Genomic DNA, 19,369 nt, shown 5'->3' on the forward strand with positions numbered 1-19,369 from the left:
ATTATATTTTCTGTGGCTCATTGAAATACTTAGTACCAGATTGAAGATTTGCTGTGTCCTTGTTATTGTCTGCTTTCATGAAAATCTATGGAAAAGCGTAGTAATCTCATGCTTTCTGCGCCTCAGAGTGGATCAGGTTCTGGTATGCTATTAAGTACTCCTAGGGCTGATCTGACTTATGTATGTGGAGCTATCTTAGTGCTAACTTAGGGCACCACTGTTCGATTTTTTCAGAAAGAAATAAAAGCCAAAGGAAAATACTGTATATACAAGACTAAAATTTAGGTTACAAAAACTTTATTGAAATATATATACAGTATCTCTTCAAACAACATTAGGTTTTAGAATCGGACTTTTACATTAGTGTGACATTCATTAAAGAGTTAACTTAAAAAGTAGTAAATGAGGTGGCATAAACAGCCTGTGAACAAGTTGAATGTTTATACGAGCCCAAAAAAAGTCCCAACAAAGTTCCATGGGAACCGCATCTTCTAAACTGCATATAGAAAATGGTATTGAGATTAATAAGGGAAATATATTCTGTAAAAATAATTAGCTTAAATTATCAAAATTATGTAGTCTGGGGAATTGTTGGTAGTAACATCTGCATATTACTTGGCACTCTTACCAGCATCCTCTTTAAGAACTTCTTCAGATTTGTGTGTATTGAAGGCCACTTTGGTAAACTTGGCCATTTCATCATTGTGCATACTCCACCGACATAAGTTATCAAAATTACTTCATCGGGAATTGTTAAATTAACATTACCTCGTTTGAATACTGACTTAACCTGTCTACAAACTTTATATCCCACCTTAATAACCATGCAAGCAACAAATTTAGTATTAACAGGTCCTCTTGGTGACAGGACACAATGCAACAAAGTGATCAGTCTTGCCCCAGCCATAATTCCACTTCGCCAGACATTAGCAATGAGCCCTGAGCATTTTGTGTATGAGGGATCCAATACAAGAGGTTTGAGACGTGCCAGGGTTACTTGTTGTAACCTAAGTTTCACAAAGTCTCCAGGGGCTTTAAATTTATTTAGACGCATTGAATACCTTGGGTATCCATTTGCCAAACCAGAAGCGTGTACTAAAAGTTGGAGAGACTTCAAGCAAACAATCACACCACAAAATGGTACACGGAATACAATTTGGTTATCAATATTGTGGAAGGTTTTCTCTCTATTCATGTGACAGTTAAAATCGGGAACACCACATACTGTCTGCTCCAACACTCTCTTTGCTTCATCACGAGATTGAGATATGAAAAGAAAATCATCCACAGCACGGAGAAGCATATTGGTCCCAATGTTGTACTTTGAAAAATGATTGGCACACATGGAAGCATAATAAAATTCACAAAGAGCAGCAGATAGTGTCCCTCCCTGAGGCACTCCACGAGCCACTCGCAGTAGCAGAGACCCATTGGTGATTACTTGATTACTTACTAAATTTTTTATTGCATTAAAAATTTTTTGAGGCTGAACAATAATAGGAGAACCTATTTCTACTAGTCTCTCTTCTCCATTCACAAGTGACCTAGTAGGTTGCCTCTTATCATCTAAAAGGATGTAAACAGTTTTCTTTGATACCTTGCCTGTGTCCAGCATTAATGCATATTGTCCCAACATTAGTTTAGGAGCTAAATTATCAACACAATTTTTCAATAACTCAAATAGTTTGGAGTGTAAAATTGATCCATATGCATCTTGTACATCAGCACGCACAAAATACAATGGTTTAGTAAATTTAGTTGCCATTAATTTTTTAGTATACATATGCCAAGCATTTTGCAGTTCATAGGCATTTTTTGCTTTGAAACTTCCCTTCTTGCAACCTTTACTGAGTTCATTCAAAAAAATACGGGCCTGATATAAAAGCGATGGGGGCATTCCACCTTTGCGAAGTGGAACAATGGGTCTTGCATTTTGCATTTTAGGTATAAACCTGATTCGAGGAATTGATCCCTTTTTTGCAGTCAAATGAGAGTATGTGACTGCTTTTTCTTGGCTAAGCTTCTCAAGTGAGCCACTATTTACCATGGCACTCAATGCATAGTCATGTTGCTTCTGCCACACACACTTGCGATAATACAAAAGCTGGTTACGGCAACTGGCATGTTCAGTAATGTAGAATGATCCACGCAATGTAGCAAATACAATTTGTGTCATGATCCATAAATACACCTTAGCCACAAGATTTGTGATCACACTGAAGCTCCTGAGGGATGTAGCCCATCTGAAACAAAATACTGTGTTACAATCTTTCTCTCAAGACACTAATAAAATATAAACTATTTAATTCCTGCTAAATATTTTGGAGAAAATGGTGTGATAATACATACATTCAAACACTGCCAATCATATAAGCAGACTACTATAGTAAAGTGTTTTAGATATTAATTCAAAATATAAATTATCATGCTTCTTTAATTCATAATAAAATATTATGCATTACTGATAAGCAAGCACTACCAGGTGTACATTGCTCCTTGTACATTCTCATGTACATTAAAAATACATGTGTCCCTTCTTACAAACAACTTCTATCAAGCTTTATCCCTAATGGTAGCTTGTGATTTGGCAACACTCCTCTCCTTCCCCCACTTCCCACACACACATACCCTCGAGACTGACTCACTGACTGATTTCCCTTGTCCGATTGCTGCCTGTATTCAGCCAAGTATTGTCTGATACTTGATAACCCAGGGGAAGTAGACATTAGTGGCACTGGAGATTTGAAGTCAGAATGATAAACTAGTAATCATTACTGCATAGAGTTCGCCAGCAAGCAATACATGGACTATGAACGAGCCCAATGACAAAGGAGAGGCCCTTATAGTGATCATAGGATAAATTACACACAGAAATCACAATAGTGTGATGCATCAAATAAACAAATCCACAAGAGCCGTAACGAGGATTCGAACCTACAGTACATCCGGGAGCATCCCAGAAGCTGCCTTAATCGACTGAGCTACGACATGGTCAAAAGAATTGAAACCAGAAGTTCTACTGAACTTACTTGGATCCTGCAGCCTCTCCAAGACACAAACCAGGGTTTTACACAATTCTCCTATGCACTCGAGCAATTTCAATAGGCTGTTCTACCTCTTCGCCCTTACTTCATTATACACAGAAATCACAATAGTGTGATGCATCAAATGAACAAATCCACAAGGGCCGTGATGAGGATTCGAACCTACGTCCGAGAGCATCCCAGACGCTGCCTTAATTGACTGAGCTACGACATGGTCAAAAGAATAGAAACCAGAAGTTCTACTTAACTTACTTGGATCCTGCAGCCTCTCCGAGAGACAAACCAGGGTTTTACACAATTCCCCCATGATGCATCACGCTATTGTGATTTCTGTGTGTAATGAAGTAAGGGTGAATAGGTAGAACGGCCTATTGACATAGCTCAAGTGCATGGGGGAATTGTATAAAACCCTAGTTTGTGTCAAGGAGAGGCTGCAGGATCCAAGTAAGTTCAGTAGAACTTCTGGTTTCAATTCTTTTGACCATGTCGTAGTTCAGTCGATTAAGGCAGCGTCTGGGATGTTCTCGGACATAGGTTCGAATTCTCGTCACGGCCCTTGTGGATTTGTTCATAGGATAAATTATTGTAAAAGCAGATAAAGATAAATCACGATTGTTGATACTTGGTGACCAATTTAAAATTGATAGACTTGGAAGACTATGAAGCAGGAACATAAGATTTTTCGACTAGCAGATTCATGAACCTCATCCTGGAATCTTTCATGTATCAACATGTAAAACAGCCCATACGAATGAGAGGAGATGCTCCATCATTGCTGGATTTGGTATTTCCCAGGAAAGAAGAAGCTATTTGACATTCAGTACCTTCCTTCCTTGGAAAAGTGTGACCATATCTTGTTGGAAATTAGATATGCTATGCGATATAATCTAGAAGAAAATGGCAAATTGAAATAGTTGACAAATTGATTTTGAGGGAGGACACTACAGGAAGCTTAGCAAATTGTTGAATGAAATTAATTGGAATGACTTGTTGCTAGGCAATGAAATAAATGAGATGTATGCCAAAATCTGTGAACTATACGATGAAGGTACAGTACAAAAAAATATATACCGAAAACAGAGATGCAGAACCAGAAAACAGGATTGGTTCAACATAAATTAAGAGGAGGGCCAAAGAGGAAAAGACAGGAAAATGGATACAATACAGGAAGAGGTCAAACCCTCAAACATATTAACACTAAAAACAACCAAGAAACAAATAGACAGCAGTGAGAAGAGAGACAAAGAGGAGTTCTGAGAAATGGGTAGCAGACAAATGTAAAGCAGATCCAGGTCTTTTCATTACCCTTATGCTTCTAAGGGTCTTATAATAACCACTGCACTGCGCAACGTGCCTTGAAGCGCTCGACGGGTGGTGCGCAACGTGCCTCAGGGATCTTTTAGGTACAGCGTACTATTCAAAACTGGCATGCGGTGACACGGGTACGAAATGGATGCCTGAGGGCTCCAGTGATTGTCCACCATTTTGAAAAAAATCCCAGCATGCCCCAGGGCCGTGGGGAACCTCGGTTTAAAGGAAGCAACCATGTCTGGCGCATCGTCTACAAACTCCCAGTCCACGGTCGGCTGCGGTCCAGTAAAACGACTCTCTGAGGACGAAATACGCGACATATTGTATGATGATGGAACGATGGATGATGATTTAGACTACAATCCAGAGAAAGACCTAACACTGAGGCCTGACACAAGTCAACCCGTTCTCGCAAATTCGTAAAGTCAATATTGACTTATTTAATAAGTGCATAGGTGACATACTAAACATAATAGATACCCTTAAAAAGCTTCATAGAAAACACCGACCTTACCTAACCTTGTTAGTATCTTAAGATAAGCATCTTATAGCTTCGTAATTACAATTGTTACTTAAACTATTATAGGTATAGGTTAAGTAATAATTGTAATTACGAAGCAATAAGATGCTTATCTTAACATACTAACAAGGTTAGGTAAGGTCGGTGTTTTCTATGAAGCTTTTTAAGGGTATCTATTATGTTTAGTATATCACCTATGCACGTAGTTAATAAGTCAGTATTGACTTTACGAATTTGCGAGAACGGGTTGCACAAGTGATGGGGAGAATGAGGTGGAAGGAGGTCGCGAGTGTGTACATCTTGAGGTTATCTTGAGATGATTTCGGGGTTTTTTTAGCGTTCCCGCGGCCTGGTCCTCGACCAGGCCTCCACCCCCAGGAAGCAGCCTGTGACAGCTGACTAACACCCAGGTACTTATTTTTACTGCTAGGTAACAGGAGCATAGGGTGAAAGAAACTCTGCCCATTGTTTCTCGCCGGCGCCTGGAATCGAACCCAAGACCACAGGATGACAAGTCCAGCGTGCTGTCCGCTCGGCCGACCGGCTCCCTACAGTACACGCGCCTCACCTGACCTGCCTCGCTGCCCTGGGTCAACACCGCTAGAGTCGCCACCACAATATGTGTCCTCTGATGTGAGTTTATTCAGTGATAATACATGTGATTAATCATTCTCGGGCTTCAGTGACATAGGCTCCAATGTAGGTAGTGTTGACGAACCAAGTACAAGCAGCGATGGTGTTACTAGGCGGGGTTTTGCTGCCCCAGCAAAACGCCGAGGCAAGTAATGTCATGACTTGCCATAGTGGTCCAGCAGCAGCTTCGCCTCTATAGGCGAAGAAAACAAATCGCGGAACAACTTGAGAGTCGCACCCTATCTCAAGAACAGCGAAGAAGGTTAGGTAGAGAAATAGAAACAATTGAACTCAAGCTACAAGAATCATATAAAACCCAGGAGAGGCAAAGAGAGGAAAAGGCCATCAGTGAAAGAGAGAGAAATCCTAAATATTTTTTCTCCTATGCAAAATCAAGATAAAAAACCACATTTAGTATCGGGCCCCGGCAAAAGGGAGATGGAACTTTCACTGATAACAACAAAGAAATGAGCGAAATACTGAGGAAACAGTACGACTCTGTTTTCAGCGAGCCACTAAACTCACTAAAGATTGATAACCCAAATGAATTTTTCATGGATAGGATACCCAACATCAAATCATATATCAGACATCACCCTATCCCCACTGGATTTTGAGGAAGCCATAAACAGTATGCCTATGCACTCTGCACCAAGTCCTGATTCTTGGAACTCCATATTCATCAAGAACTGTAAAAAACCACTATCACAGGCCCTTCACATTCTTTGGAGACAAAGCCTAGATACTGGCATTATCCCTGACATACTAAAAACAGCAGAGATAGCACCACTCCATAAAGGAGGAAATAAAGCAGAGGCAAAAAATTACAGACCGATAGCACTAACATCGCACATCATAAAAATCTTTGAGAGTGCTAAGAAGTAACATCACAGCATCTCCATAACTCCGGACAACATGGTTTCAGAACTGGGCGCTCTTGCCTGTCACAGTTGCTGGACCACTATGACATGGCATTAGATGCCATGGAAGACAAACAAAACGCTGATGTAATTTACACAAATTTCGCAAAAGCCTTTGACAAATGTGACTGTGGTGTTATTGCACATAAAATGCGTTCAAAAGGAATTACCGGAAAAATAGGCAAATGGATCTATAATTTCCTGACTAACAAAACCCAGTGTGTAATAGTCAATAAAATAAAATCCGGTTCATCAACTGTGAAGAGCTCAGTCCCCCAGGGCACTGTCTTGCTTCAGTACTTTTTCTCATCCTCATATCAGATATAGACAAGGACACAATCTATAGTACTGTATCATCCTTTGCAGATGACACTAGGATTTTCTTGAGAGTAGATAATATGGAGGACACGGCAAACCTCCAATCAGATGTAAATTAGGTCTTTCTATGGGCTACAGAAAATAATATGGTGTTTAATGAAGATAGGTTCCAGCTCATGCGCTACAGAAAAAATGAAAATATAAAAATGGAAACCACGTACAAAGCGCAGTCAAATCATAACATAGAACGAAAAGGCAATGTAAAGGAGTTGGGTGTACTCATGTCGGAAGACCTTACTTTAAAAAAACACAATAAAGTAGCCATCACAACTGCAAGAAAAATGAGAGGTTGGATAACAAGAACCTTTCACACTAGAGATGCTATACCGATGATTATACTTTTCAAGATGCTAGTGCTCTCTAGAGTGGAGTACTCCTGCACAATGATAGCCTTTACTGCTAGAATCCACTCAGTAAAACATCTAAACTACTAGGACTGACTAAAGAGCCTAAATCTGTATTCTCTTGAGCGCAGGCGGGAGAGATACATAATAATCTATACGTGGAAAATATTAGAGGGGCTGGTCCCAAACCTGTACACAGAAATAACACCACATGAAACCAGGAGGCATGGCAGGATGTGCAGAATACTCCCATTGAAAAGCAGAGGTGCAACAGGTACTCTGAGAGAGAAATATATCAACATTAGAGGCCCGAGACTGTTCAACACGCTTCCACTACACATAAGGGGCATAACTAGCCGACCCCTCACAGTGTTCAAGAGAGAACTTGACAAACACCTCCAAAGGATACCTGATCAACCCGGCTGTGATCAGCTGCATCAAACAGCCTGGTTGACCAGTCCAGCAACGAGGAGGCCTGGTCGACGACTAGGCCGCGGGGACGCTAAGCCCCGGAAAAACACCAATGTAACTCTAAGGTATGACTTGGCAGCATGCCATGTGGCCAAAGGACAATGACGACAGTGTTCCTTCAACACCAGGTGTTCGCAGTAGGTCTACACTATGCAAGACACTCATCTCCTGGCATACCTATACGCAGCTCTAGCACAAGACGATGGCGCCATGTTTTTGGTGCTCGTGATGGTGTTGGCATCAAAACCAAACCAACAGGTGTACTTGTGTGTGAGGATTGTTAGACTTTTGTCCCACAAATTCCAACATTTGATGGTACCAATGCTAGTGTGACACCGTTATTCCCATATACAGATGAAGATATGACTGAAATTGACTATTTTATGGCATTTTTATAAGGAATTCATGGACCATCTCGTTTCAGAAACGAACAGATATGCTCATAGCCTCATTGACTCCGGCATTTTACCTACCTCTCGCATGACACAGAAAGACATGACAAATGAGGAAATGTATGTGTTTTTAGCATTGAGCATGATGATGAAACATTCTGAAAGACACGTGATCCAGGATTACTGGAGCAAAGACAGCCTTGTTCCAATCCCCATGTTCAACAGGTACATGTCACGTGATAGGTTCCTGGTGCTTTTCAGGTGCCTGCACTTTGAGAACAATGATAATGAAGTCAGACAGGACAGACTTTGGAAGGTGCGGAAGATTTTTAGTGATGTGGTGATTGATGAATAGCTAGTCCTCTTCTAGGGACGACTGGCGTTCATGCAGTACATCCCATCAAAGTGGCACCGATTTGAACTCAAGTTTTTTGTGCTATGTGATTGCGAAACTGGTATTGTCATGGTCATGATACTGTATTCAGGTACAGACGTTGACATACCAGGTCAAGATCCACATGGGTTCTCTGGCAGTGTCATCAAAACACTCATGGAACCGTTGCTGAACAAGGGGCATATCCTGTTCACGGACAACTACTATACTAGCCTCTTGCTGACCAGATTCCTCCTTGACCACAACACCGGCATATGTGGCATTGTCAAGGACCATAGGGGGGAAATGCCAGTGTTTGGCATTGGTGTTGCAGTGGGTGATTGTCAGCTGCGAGTGTGACAAAATCTTATCAGTGCGCTGGACGGACAGACGCGAGGTGAATATGTTGACAATTATTCACACCGGTGCCATGTTGGACAGTGGCAAAGTGCACTTTGCAACACAGTTCCCAATATATAAACCTGAATGTGTCATTGACCACAACGTACACATGCGGCTCGTTAATAAATGTGATATGATGCTTGGTGCGTGCAAAAATCTGTGAAGTGAACACAGAAATTTTTTTCCACCTCATTGACGTTGCTGTTTCAATAGGTATCTCATGAAATCAGGCAAGAGACCTCCAATACCTACATTCAGTGTTGCTCTAGTGTCACAACTTCACGTGAAGTTTGGGAAGGAGGGCTCTGTTGCAACACGTGGGGTGCCAGCAACAATGCCACACGCAGTTCCTGACAGACTCAGGGGTAATGAGATGATGAGTGTATATAAGCTCGGTTATATGCAAGGTACAGGATCACAGGACAAGGGTAAACATGCCTGCATTGTCTGCAAGAACACACAACGTAGGGAACGCAAGTAAAGATGCATCTGCACCTGGTGTGCTGAGTACAAAGTTCCCCTATGCCCCATCGACTGCTTCTCTAAATATCACACACTCGTGGAGTTCTAAGTGTGTTGATAGGGAAAGTATATAATGTGTGACAGTGTACAATGTGTAAATATGTTATAAATGTACATACAGTGGTACCTCGAGTGACGAGCGGCTCTATCTACGAGCATTTCGAGTAACGAGCGAGTCACTCGCAGCAAATTTGTTTCTATTGACAAGCTTCCACTCTATTGTGGAGTGGAAGCGAAACCACGTGGTGCTTCCTAGCATTCGTGTTGGTTCTCGCCAATTCTCGGATGCCTCCGACGCCAGTGGTGTTGTTGTATCGCACACGACAAGCATCCCTCTGCATTTATTTGCACTTTTCTTTGTTTTTTTTGTGGTTTTGTGACTACCATTTGTAATGCACGATGTTGCTAAAGAATCTGCTTGCTAAAGACAGTGTTGGCAAGGGAAAGAAAGAGACAATTACTATGGAAGTGAAGAAAGAAATAATAGGAAAGCACGAGCGTGGTGTCCGTGTGATTGATCTCGTCAGGGAGTATGGCAGGTCCTCATCAACGATTTGTACCATTCTGAAGAGGAAGGAACAATTTAAGATGCTTGAAATGGATAAAGGAGTTACCAAGGTTACCAAGAAACATCCAAAAATCCTAGAAGAGGTTGAAAAGCTACTGCTGGTCTGGATGAATGAAAGGTAATTACATGGCGATAGTGTCTCTGAAGCTATTGTTTGTGCTAAGGCAAAGTAGCTGTATGTGGACCTTGTCAGGAAGACACCAGGTGTGTCATCTGAAGATGAGGAGATATTTAAGGCAAGCTGTGGATGGTGTGAGAAATTTAGGAAGAGAAGCGGTATACACAGTGTTGCGCAACATGGGGAGGCTGCCAGCTCTGATAAAGCTGTTGCTGAGAAATTTGTACCAGAGTTCAAGGAATTTGTTGCTAGAAAGGAGTTCTTGCCCCAACAAGTTTTTAATTGTGACGAGACTGGCCTGTTTTGGAAGAAAATGACAAAGAGGACCTACATCACACAAGAGGAACAATCTTTGCCTGGCCACAAACCGAAGAAGGATCAGCTTACTCTCGTGCTCTGCGCCAATGCAAGTGGCGATTGCAAGGTCAAACCGCTGCTCGTCTACCACTCAGAAAATCCACGAGTGTTCAAGGCGTGTAAAGTGTACAAGGCGTGACTGAATGTGATGTAGAAGTCCAATAAGAAATCCTGGGTCACATGGATATTCTTCAGTGAATGGGTCAACGATGTTTTTGGCCCTTCGGTGAGGAAATATCTTGAAGAGAAGCAGTTACCACTCAAGGCCTTGCTTGTGCTCGATAATGCTCTGCACATCCTCCAAAGATGCAAGAAGATTTGTTTCCCGAAAATCAGTTCATCACCAAGTTTCTTCCTCCCAATACCACTCCACTCCTCCAACCCATGGACCAGAAAGTCATTGGAAACTTTAAGAAGCTCTACATGAAGGCCTTATTGGAGAAGTGTGTTGATGTGATAGACAATACAGAGCTGACCCTCAAAGAACTCTGGAAGAACCACTTCAATATCCTGGGAGCCTTACGTTTGTTCGATAAGGCCTGGGAAGGAGTGACACTGAGGACTCTAAACTCTGCATGGCGAAACCTGTGGCCTGAGGGTGTTCCTGAGCGAGACTTCAAAGGTTTCGGTCCTGCACTTGCATCTGCATCGGCACCTGTGGAAGACCCAGACATGCATCTAGTGGATGATATTGTTGCTCTGGAGCACACTTTGGGTCTGGAGTTGGATGCTGGTGATGTGTTAGTGGAGGAGCACAGTGATGAACTGACCACTGAGGAACTCCTGGAACTTCAGAAGGAGCTGAGTCAAGAGGAGGTACAAGAGCTCTCATCAGGGGAGGAGGATGTGAGGGAGGATGCTGCTGCCTCTTCCAGTGAGATCAGTGAAGTGTTGGGAATGTTTGAAAAGGTGACCGCATTCTTGGAAAAGCATCACCCTGATAAAGCAGTGACAACCTGGTGTGTGAACATGTTTAACCCTTCAATTGCGCATCGCATCATATGATGCTTTGCCCGACTTGTAGTAAATTGCGCATCGCATCATATGATGCGCGGCCATATCGCGCATGATTTGAAAGGCCCGCGGGGTAGAGGGGGTCCCCATACGCTGGCCAGGGGCTATAGTAAACAGCCGCCATTTTGAAAAAAAAAATCCAGCTCACGCTACCATCGCTTGGGAGGCCTCAGTTACCCAGCAACCACCATGTCGAGCGCACGGCTGAACGCTTCCCGGGCACGCCCCACGCAATCACTCACCCAAGAGCAAATAACCAGTGAATTATTTTCCGGTGGTGAGGAAAGTGACTTTGATGACTCTGATATTGATAAAGACTACACACAATTGACCGATGTTGATAGCACGGACAGTGAATATGAGATACAGCTGCCTCCCATGGCGAGGCCTATACGCTCACCCATGCCACCTCGCCCAGTGTCTACCCCAATTCTCCCTCGGCCACACAGTTCCTGTGATTATTTAGAGTCTGAGGATATTTTCAGTGACGAGTCAGAGGAAGGTGACTCTTTTTTCTGGTTTTAGTGAAGTGGAATCAGAACATAGTGTTAACGAGCCTGGTGCCAGTACCAGTGGTGTTACTGGGCGAAATTTTGTCATGTCAGCAGCGTCTCGCCCAGCCAAGCGCCACCGCATGGGACAACATGTGGCATCAAGAGCCTCATGTTCACGTGCACGTAGCGGCCGTACTGTACGTAGACGGGCTTCAGCTCCTGGTCCACGGGGTGCATCGCTTCCTCGCCGTAGTGCCCCTGTTGCATCCCCTGCGTCTCGCAGGACACCAGGTGCAGTAGCGTGGAGTGATGGTGCTGGTTTTATTCCCCAAATTCCTGCCTTTGACAATAAAGACGCTGGGATTATAGATCTTTTCCCTGATAATGGTGATGATATGAGTGAATGTGATTATTTTACCGCATTCTATGATGAGCCGCTCATGGAATATATTGTACACCAAACGAACCTTCATGCGGTTCATCTCATTAGAAAAGAGATAACAGAATTTTCACACGTGTATTGTTGGAAAAACACCAATATAGGTGAAATGTATGTGTTTCTTGCAATATGTATGTTGATGAAACACTGCGTCAAATACGCTCTCACAGATTACTGGAGCAAAGATCTGACTATTCCAACACCTTTCTTCGGGAAATATATGTCCAGAGACAGATTTCAGATACTCCTCAGGTGTGTGCATTTTGCAACTAATGAGGACCGGACTGAGGAGGATAGACTTTGGCGAGTGAGGCACTATATGAATGAGGTGATTGGAAAATTCAGAGATTTTTAGGTACCAGCACAGAAGCTGGTGATTGACGAATCCCTTATACTATTCAAAGGACGTGTTTCATTCAAACAGTATATTCCCTCCAAATGAAACAGATTTAGATTGAAATTCTTTATACTGTGTGACTGTGAAACGGGATACGTGTTACACATGATTCTGTATTCAGCTAGCGATGTAGACATTACCGGTAACGACGAACATGGTTTCTCTGGTAGTGTGGTGAAGTCACTGATGGCACCATGGATGAACAAGGGCCACATCCTATACACAGATAATTACTATACAAGTCCATTGCTAGCTAAGTTCTTGAATGAAAATAGAACTGGGTTGGTTGGCACAGTAAAGCCACGAAGAAGGGAAATGCCAGTGTTTGTCGGTGGACTTGCAGTTGGTGAGTGCCAGGTACGGAAATGTGATGAAATACTCTCAGTACGGTGGAAAGACAAGAGAGAAGTGAACCTGCTGACAACCGTTCATGAGGGTACAATGTTGAACAGTGGCAAGGTGCACAATGTAACGAGAGAACCAGTATATAAGCCAGATTGTGTTCTTGACTACAATATCAACATGCGTTTGATTGATAAGGCTGACATGATGATTGGCACTATCGAGTGCGTGCGGAAAACATTGAGGTGGACGAAAAAAGTGTTTTTCCATCTTGTTGACATGAGCATGTTGAACTGCTATAATTTGTACCTGGTGAAAACTGGACGTAAACCTGTTTTCCGTTCATTTGCTTTTACACTTGCAACACAGTTATTAGCAAAGTTTGGTCAAGAAGTCCCTAGCATACAAAGACCAATCATGAACCCAGTGTTGCAGCATGATGCAACACCCAGGCTCGCTCACATGGAGGCCTTTCAGCAACACAGACTAAAGAATTTGCCAGCAGGTGAAAAACGTGCAATAGGCCAACGTGCATGCGTAGTATGTAAAACAACAAAACGAAGAGAGCAAAAACGTAAAATGGTGCAAACATGGTGTGAAGGGTGTGGAGTTGCATTGTGTGCTGTCGACTGGTTCAACGACTACCATTCACTCCAAGATTTCTAAATGTGCAATAATAGTGCAAAAACCTGTACATAGTGTGTGCTAGTGTGTACATATAAAATAATGAACATTGTGATTATTGTAAATAATATAATGCCGTATTAGAAAACATTTGTGTGCGCATGTGTATACTCGATGTGTGCACCATATATTGACAATAACTGTCAAGTGACATTATGTGCAACATAATTAGTGACTAATATTGCAAAGAATACATGCCTAGACACTGTAAATAATGATGCAAAAATAAATTCGTGGCAACTGTGGCTGCTTGAAGAGCGCGCGCGACGCCTCCGGGACGCACAGTGCATGAGCGAACATGCAAACTGTGACGTCATCATCCATCTTCTCTGCTCAATTACATCTCCAGTAAGTACAATTGAATTTTTTTTATATTTTTTCCGTGATCAGGGAACACGACTTAACAGGTTAGGAAGAAAAAATAATTTTTTTTTCTGATTGACACGCCTGTGGGTGTCAATCAGTATATAGCCATGTGCCATTTAAGGGTTAATGACAATTTGCTGTCTCCTTTTAGGGACATCCTAAAACAAAGACAAAAGTAATTGTCGTCAATAGACACGTTCTTTGAAAAAGTAGAGAAAAGACCAGCAAGTGATAATGAACCACAACCCGGTCCCAGTGGGGTTGAAATTCCCAAGAAGAGAGAGCCCGCATGACTCAGAGGTGGATTCTCCTTCCACACCATAACCCTTCTCCACCTTCCCACCTCCCCATCGTCTCCCTTAACCCTTAACATGCTCGGGGTCTAATATCCTGCTATCCACACAGGCGCATGTCATTTTGAAAAAAAAAAAAATTTTTTTTTTTTGCTAATCTGTTAAGTTCTGTTCACTGATCACGGGAAAAATAAAAAAAAAAATTCTATTGTACTTACTTTTGTTGCAATAGAGCCGAGAAGCTCTGCGATGACGTCACAATCTGCATGTTCGCTCATGCAGTACACGCCCGGAAGGTGTTGCGCGCGGTCCTCAAACAGCCAGAGTTGCCACAAATATATTTTCGCGCTATTTATTTACAATGTCTAAGCGCATTTTATCTAATTTTTTTTCACTAATTGTGTTTCAAATACTGTTTGAACATATTTTGTATCAATAATTGTTGCATATTTGAGTATACACAGGCGCACACAAATGTTTTCAATTACGGCAATATAATATGTCATTACAGTCTATTATATTATATGTTCTGCTTATATGTTTACATATTTACACACTCGCACACGCTATACACACTTTGAAGCACACTTAGAAGATTTCTAGACTGTGGTAGTCATTGAAGCAGTCGACAGCACATAATGGGATACCACACGTTTCACACCATGTTTGCACAAGCTTCCGTTTCTTGTCTCTACGTGTCGTTGTTTTACACACCAAGCAATCACGTTGGGCTATTGCACGCTTCACACCAGGTGGCAAATACTTAAGTTTGTGTGCTAGGAAGCCTTCAGTGTGAGCGAGGTGTGGAGTACCAGCATGCTGCAACAGTGGGTTTATGATGGGCCGCTGAATACCTGGGACATCTTTTGCAAACTTTCCTAATAACTGTATTGCAGCATCAAATACAAAGTCACGGAAAGTGGGCTTACGTCCAGTTCTCACAAGGTACATGTTGAAACAGTTCAGCATGCTCATGTCCACAAGATGGAAGAACACTTTTTTCGTCCACCTACATGTCTTCCGCACACACTGCAGTGCCAATCATCATGTCTGATTTATCAATCAACCGCATGTTGATATTATAGTCTAAAACACAGTCTGGCTTATATAGTGGTGCGTTTGTTATATGGCTCACTTTCCCACTGTTCACCATTGTTCCATCATGAATTGTTGTCAACAAGTTCACCTCTCTTTTGTCTTTCCACCGAACTGACAGAATGTTATCACTTTTCCTTCTCTGACACTCACCAACTGCAATGTCGTTGTCAAACACAGGCATTTCCCTTCGTTGTGGCTTTACTGTACCAACCAATCCGGTTCTATTTTCTAGCAAGAACCGAGCTAGCAAGGGACTTGTCTAGTAATTATCTGTGTATAAAATGTGTCCCTTGTTCATCCACGGAGCCATGATGGTCTTCACTAAACTCCCCGAGAATCCATGTTCGTCGTTACCGGGAATGTCTACATCACTAGCCGAGTACAGAATCATGTGTAACACGTATCCTGTCTCACAATCACAAAGAACAAAAAATTTCAGGCCAAATCGGTTTCGTTTTGAGGGAATGTACTGTTTGAATGGAACACGTCCCTTGAAAAGTATGAGAGATTCATCAACCACCAGCTTCTGTGCTGGTACGTAAAAATCTCTGAATTTTCCAATAACATCGTTCATGTAGTGCCTCACTCGCCACAGTTTATCATCAGGTGTTCGGTCCTGAACACTTCCAAAATGTAGACACCTGAGGAGTATCTGAAACCTGTCTCGTGACATATATTTCCCGAATAAAGGTGTTGGTATTGTCTTGTCCTTGCTCCAATAGTCATTTATTGCATGTTTGTGACAGTGCTTCATCAACAAACAGAGTGCCAAAAACACATACATTTCCGCCACTGTGGTATTTTTCCAACGCTGCAGTCGTGAAAATTCTGTGATTTCCCTCTCAATCAGGTAAGCAGCATGCAGGTTCGTTTGGTGTACAATGTATTCCATGAGTGGTTCATCATAGAATGCTGTAAAATATTCCATCTCAGCCATGTCCTCACCTTGATTAGGGAAAAGGTTTGTAATCCCTACATCTTTATCGTCAAAGTGAGGAATATTAGGAATAAAATCGTCACCATCACTCCACTCAAGTACACCAGGCGTCCTGCGAGATGCAGAGGAAAGACGGCGAGGAAGCGATGCATACCGGCGACCAGGAGCTGAATACCATCTGCGAGAAGCGCGGCGGCTACGTGCACGTGAGGTGGGTGCACGTGAACACGAGGGTCTTGGTCCCTCATGTGGTGCCATGCGGTGGCGCTTGGCTGGGCGAGATGCTGCTGACGCGACAATTTCTCGCCCAGTTACACCACTGGTACCAGCCACAGGCTCAATAAAACTTTGATCTGAGTCACTAAACCCAGAAAAGGAGTCACCTCCCTCTGACTCGTCACCCTCAAACAGAAAATATCCACAGGAACTGTGAGGTCGTGGTAGAATTGGGGTAGAAAATGGGCGAGGAGGCATGGGAGAGCGTATAGGCCTCGCCATGGCATGGCGGTCATTCTCACTTTCACTGCTGCTGCTACTATCTCCCGACAACTGTGTATAATCCTCATCGTTGTCTGAATCGTCAAACACACTTTCTTCACCTTCAGAGAATAATTCGTGGGCTATTTGCACTGGGGTGAGGGACTGAGTGGTGCGTGCCCGTGAGGCGTTTGACCGTGCGCTCGCCATGGTGACTCTCGCTAAACTGAGGCCTCCCATGCCATCGGAGAGTGAGCTGGATTTTTTTTCAAAATGGCCGCTGTTTACTAGAGCCCCTGGGCAGCGTATGGGACCCCCAGCTACACCGCGGGCCATTCAAATCGTGCGCGGTACCCATACACTTCATATGAAGTGAAGCGCAGTTGACTGGTAAAACGATTTACACTTCATATGAAGTGATGCGCACTTTAAGGGTTAACCCTTACACTGCTCAGGAGTCCTGGGGACATTTACATCCCTTTGCGCAAGAAAAAAAAAATCCAAAATTTTTTTCGTGGGGGGGGGGGGGGGGGGGGATCGTAGGTGACATATTTTGGGCGCAATTGACCGAGGAAGTTTTGCAAAAAGTGGGCGTTGACAGAGCAGTCGTCAGACCCGGTCAGCGTCACCCGCGCTGACAGGTGGGAGTTGCCACAAAGATATTATTACCTAATTATTTCAATGTTTCCGATTGATTTTTTCCTAGTTTTTTTTTTGCAGTAATATTATTCAATAGTGTGTATTGTAATATATTTATATAATAAAAGTGGTGAATAATCGCTATACTCAAAAGTATGATGTGCACATTAGTGATTCAATTATTATGTTTATAAAACAATAAACAAATAGTTTTGCTGCTATTACACTCTATACACAGGTTATATATAAGTATCTGCATGTTTTGGTCACCATAACGAACCACTAAGTTGGTATTGAGAGTCGAAAAGCAACGAAGAGTTACCGCCACACACCAGCCAGCCACTCGCTGCCACTCCCTCAACATACGCACTAAACTTTCTTCCCCAACAATACCATTTGTGGTGTTATTACACTATATACAGACGTTATATATAAGTATATATATATTTTGTTCACCACAACTGTACAGCTAAGCTGATATAGTTAGTTCAGGCACTAAGAGTCGTCGCTCTACACAGATGGCGGCTCCCTCACTCATTCAAGGTCACACGCACTAAACTTTCTCCCCCAACAATACCAGTTGTGGTGTTATTACACTATATACAGGCGTTATATATAAGTATGTGTATATTTTGTTCACCACAACTGTACAGCTAAGCTGATATAGTTAGTTCAGGCACTAAGAGTCGTCGCTATACACAGATGGCGGCTGGCGGCTCCCTCACTTTTTCAAGGTCACACGCACTAAACTTTCTCCCCCAACAATACCTTTTGCAGTGTTATTACCCTATATACACATATTATATATAAGTATCTACATGTTGTATGCACCGTAACTGTACACCTAAGCTTGTAGTGCGCTCAAAGAGCATAGTGGCCACCCTCTAAACAGCTAGACAAATCGTGCAGACGACATCACCTCCGTCACCCATATGGCTCCTCCCAGCATAATCCTTTTGCTGTTATTACACTAATACACACATTATATATAAGTATCTACATTTGTGTTCACCATAGAGTACCACTGACCTGGTATGGTGAATGCAAACAATAACAGGTAGCCACACAGTCAGTAAACGATGCTGTCTCCCTCCGTCTCTCAGCATCACTCATCCCACAGCGCTAATTATTACAACAATCCTGCTATTATCACAACCCTGGTTATTTATATCACAGTCATGGGTCATCTGTAATATTGTCATCGCTAAATAATAACAATTATATATTCATTTTGACATTTTTCGCCGATGCTGTGGTCACAAGCTGAACAGCAATGCTGTTCGCTCATGCTGCGTGCGCCAGCCTTGGTTGCTCCAACAGTACTGTGCCTCTCACACCTGAGAATATTGCCCACGATTTTTTTTAAATGGCTTCTGTTTACAAGAGCCCTGAGGAAGCTACTGTGAACCCCGTGTAGCCGCGGGCCATTTGAATCGGTCCTGGAACCCTATGGCGTATATATACGCCATGCGCACCGTCGGACATGTTACTCAGGGCGTATATATACGACATGCGCAGTTTAAGGGTTAAGCCAGCAACGACTCTTCACAAGGTAACTTTAGTGCGCGCGGCACTCGTGAAAAAAAAAGCACCTTGTGCACGCGGCGTTCTGCGTGCTCAAGCGTAAACACAAAAAAGTGTATAATCTTTTCACGCTCCTAACATCAATTCTCGAGCTACGTTTTTCATTTTGGTATCAATGCGTTGGCAATAAAATTCTCTACAAGATCATATGCATAAAATGTCACCAAAGCATTTGCTATCCCACCACGAAGTAAATAAACACGAAGATAACTCGCCGTGACACCCAAACAGGAAGTAAATGTTCATACTCTT

The 19,369-nt window shown here is 42.7% G+C and overlaps 1 protein-coding gene across 5 annotated transcripts in view; it reads right to left on the reverse strand.

Moving 5' to 3' along the window:
- Positions 1 to 280: 280 nt before the first annotated feature.
- Positions 281 to 19,369, reverse strand: part of LOC123767544 (telomerase reverse transcriptase) — a 113,295-nt gene continuing 94,206 nt past the window's right edge. For all 5 annotated transcript variants that reach the window (XM_045757255.2, XM_045757253.2, XM_045757252.2 and 2 more), the window contains one exon: positions 281 to 2,243. In XM_045757255.2, coding sequence (XP_045613211.1) covers positions 572 to 2,243 — 1,672 coding nt within the window. In that variant the 3' untranslated portion in view covers positions 281 to 571. The remainder of the gene's footprint in view (positions 2,244 to 19,369) is intronic.

The sequence above is a fragment of the Procambarus clarkii genome, chromosome 67 (genome assembly GCF_040958095.1).
Source record: "Procambarus clarkii isolate CNS0578487 chromosome 67, FALCON_Pclarkii_2.0, whole genome shotgun sequence".
NCBI classification, from domain to species: domain Eukaryota; kingdom Metazoa; phylum Arthropoda; class Malacostraca; order Decapoda; family Cambaridae; genus Procambarus; species Procambarus clarkii.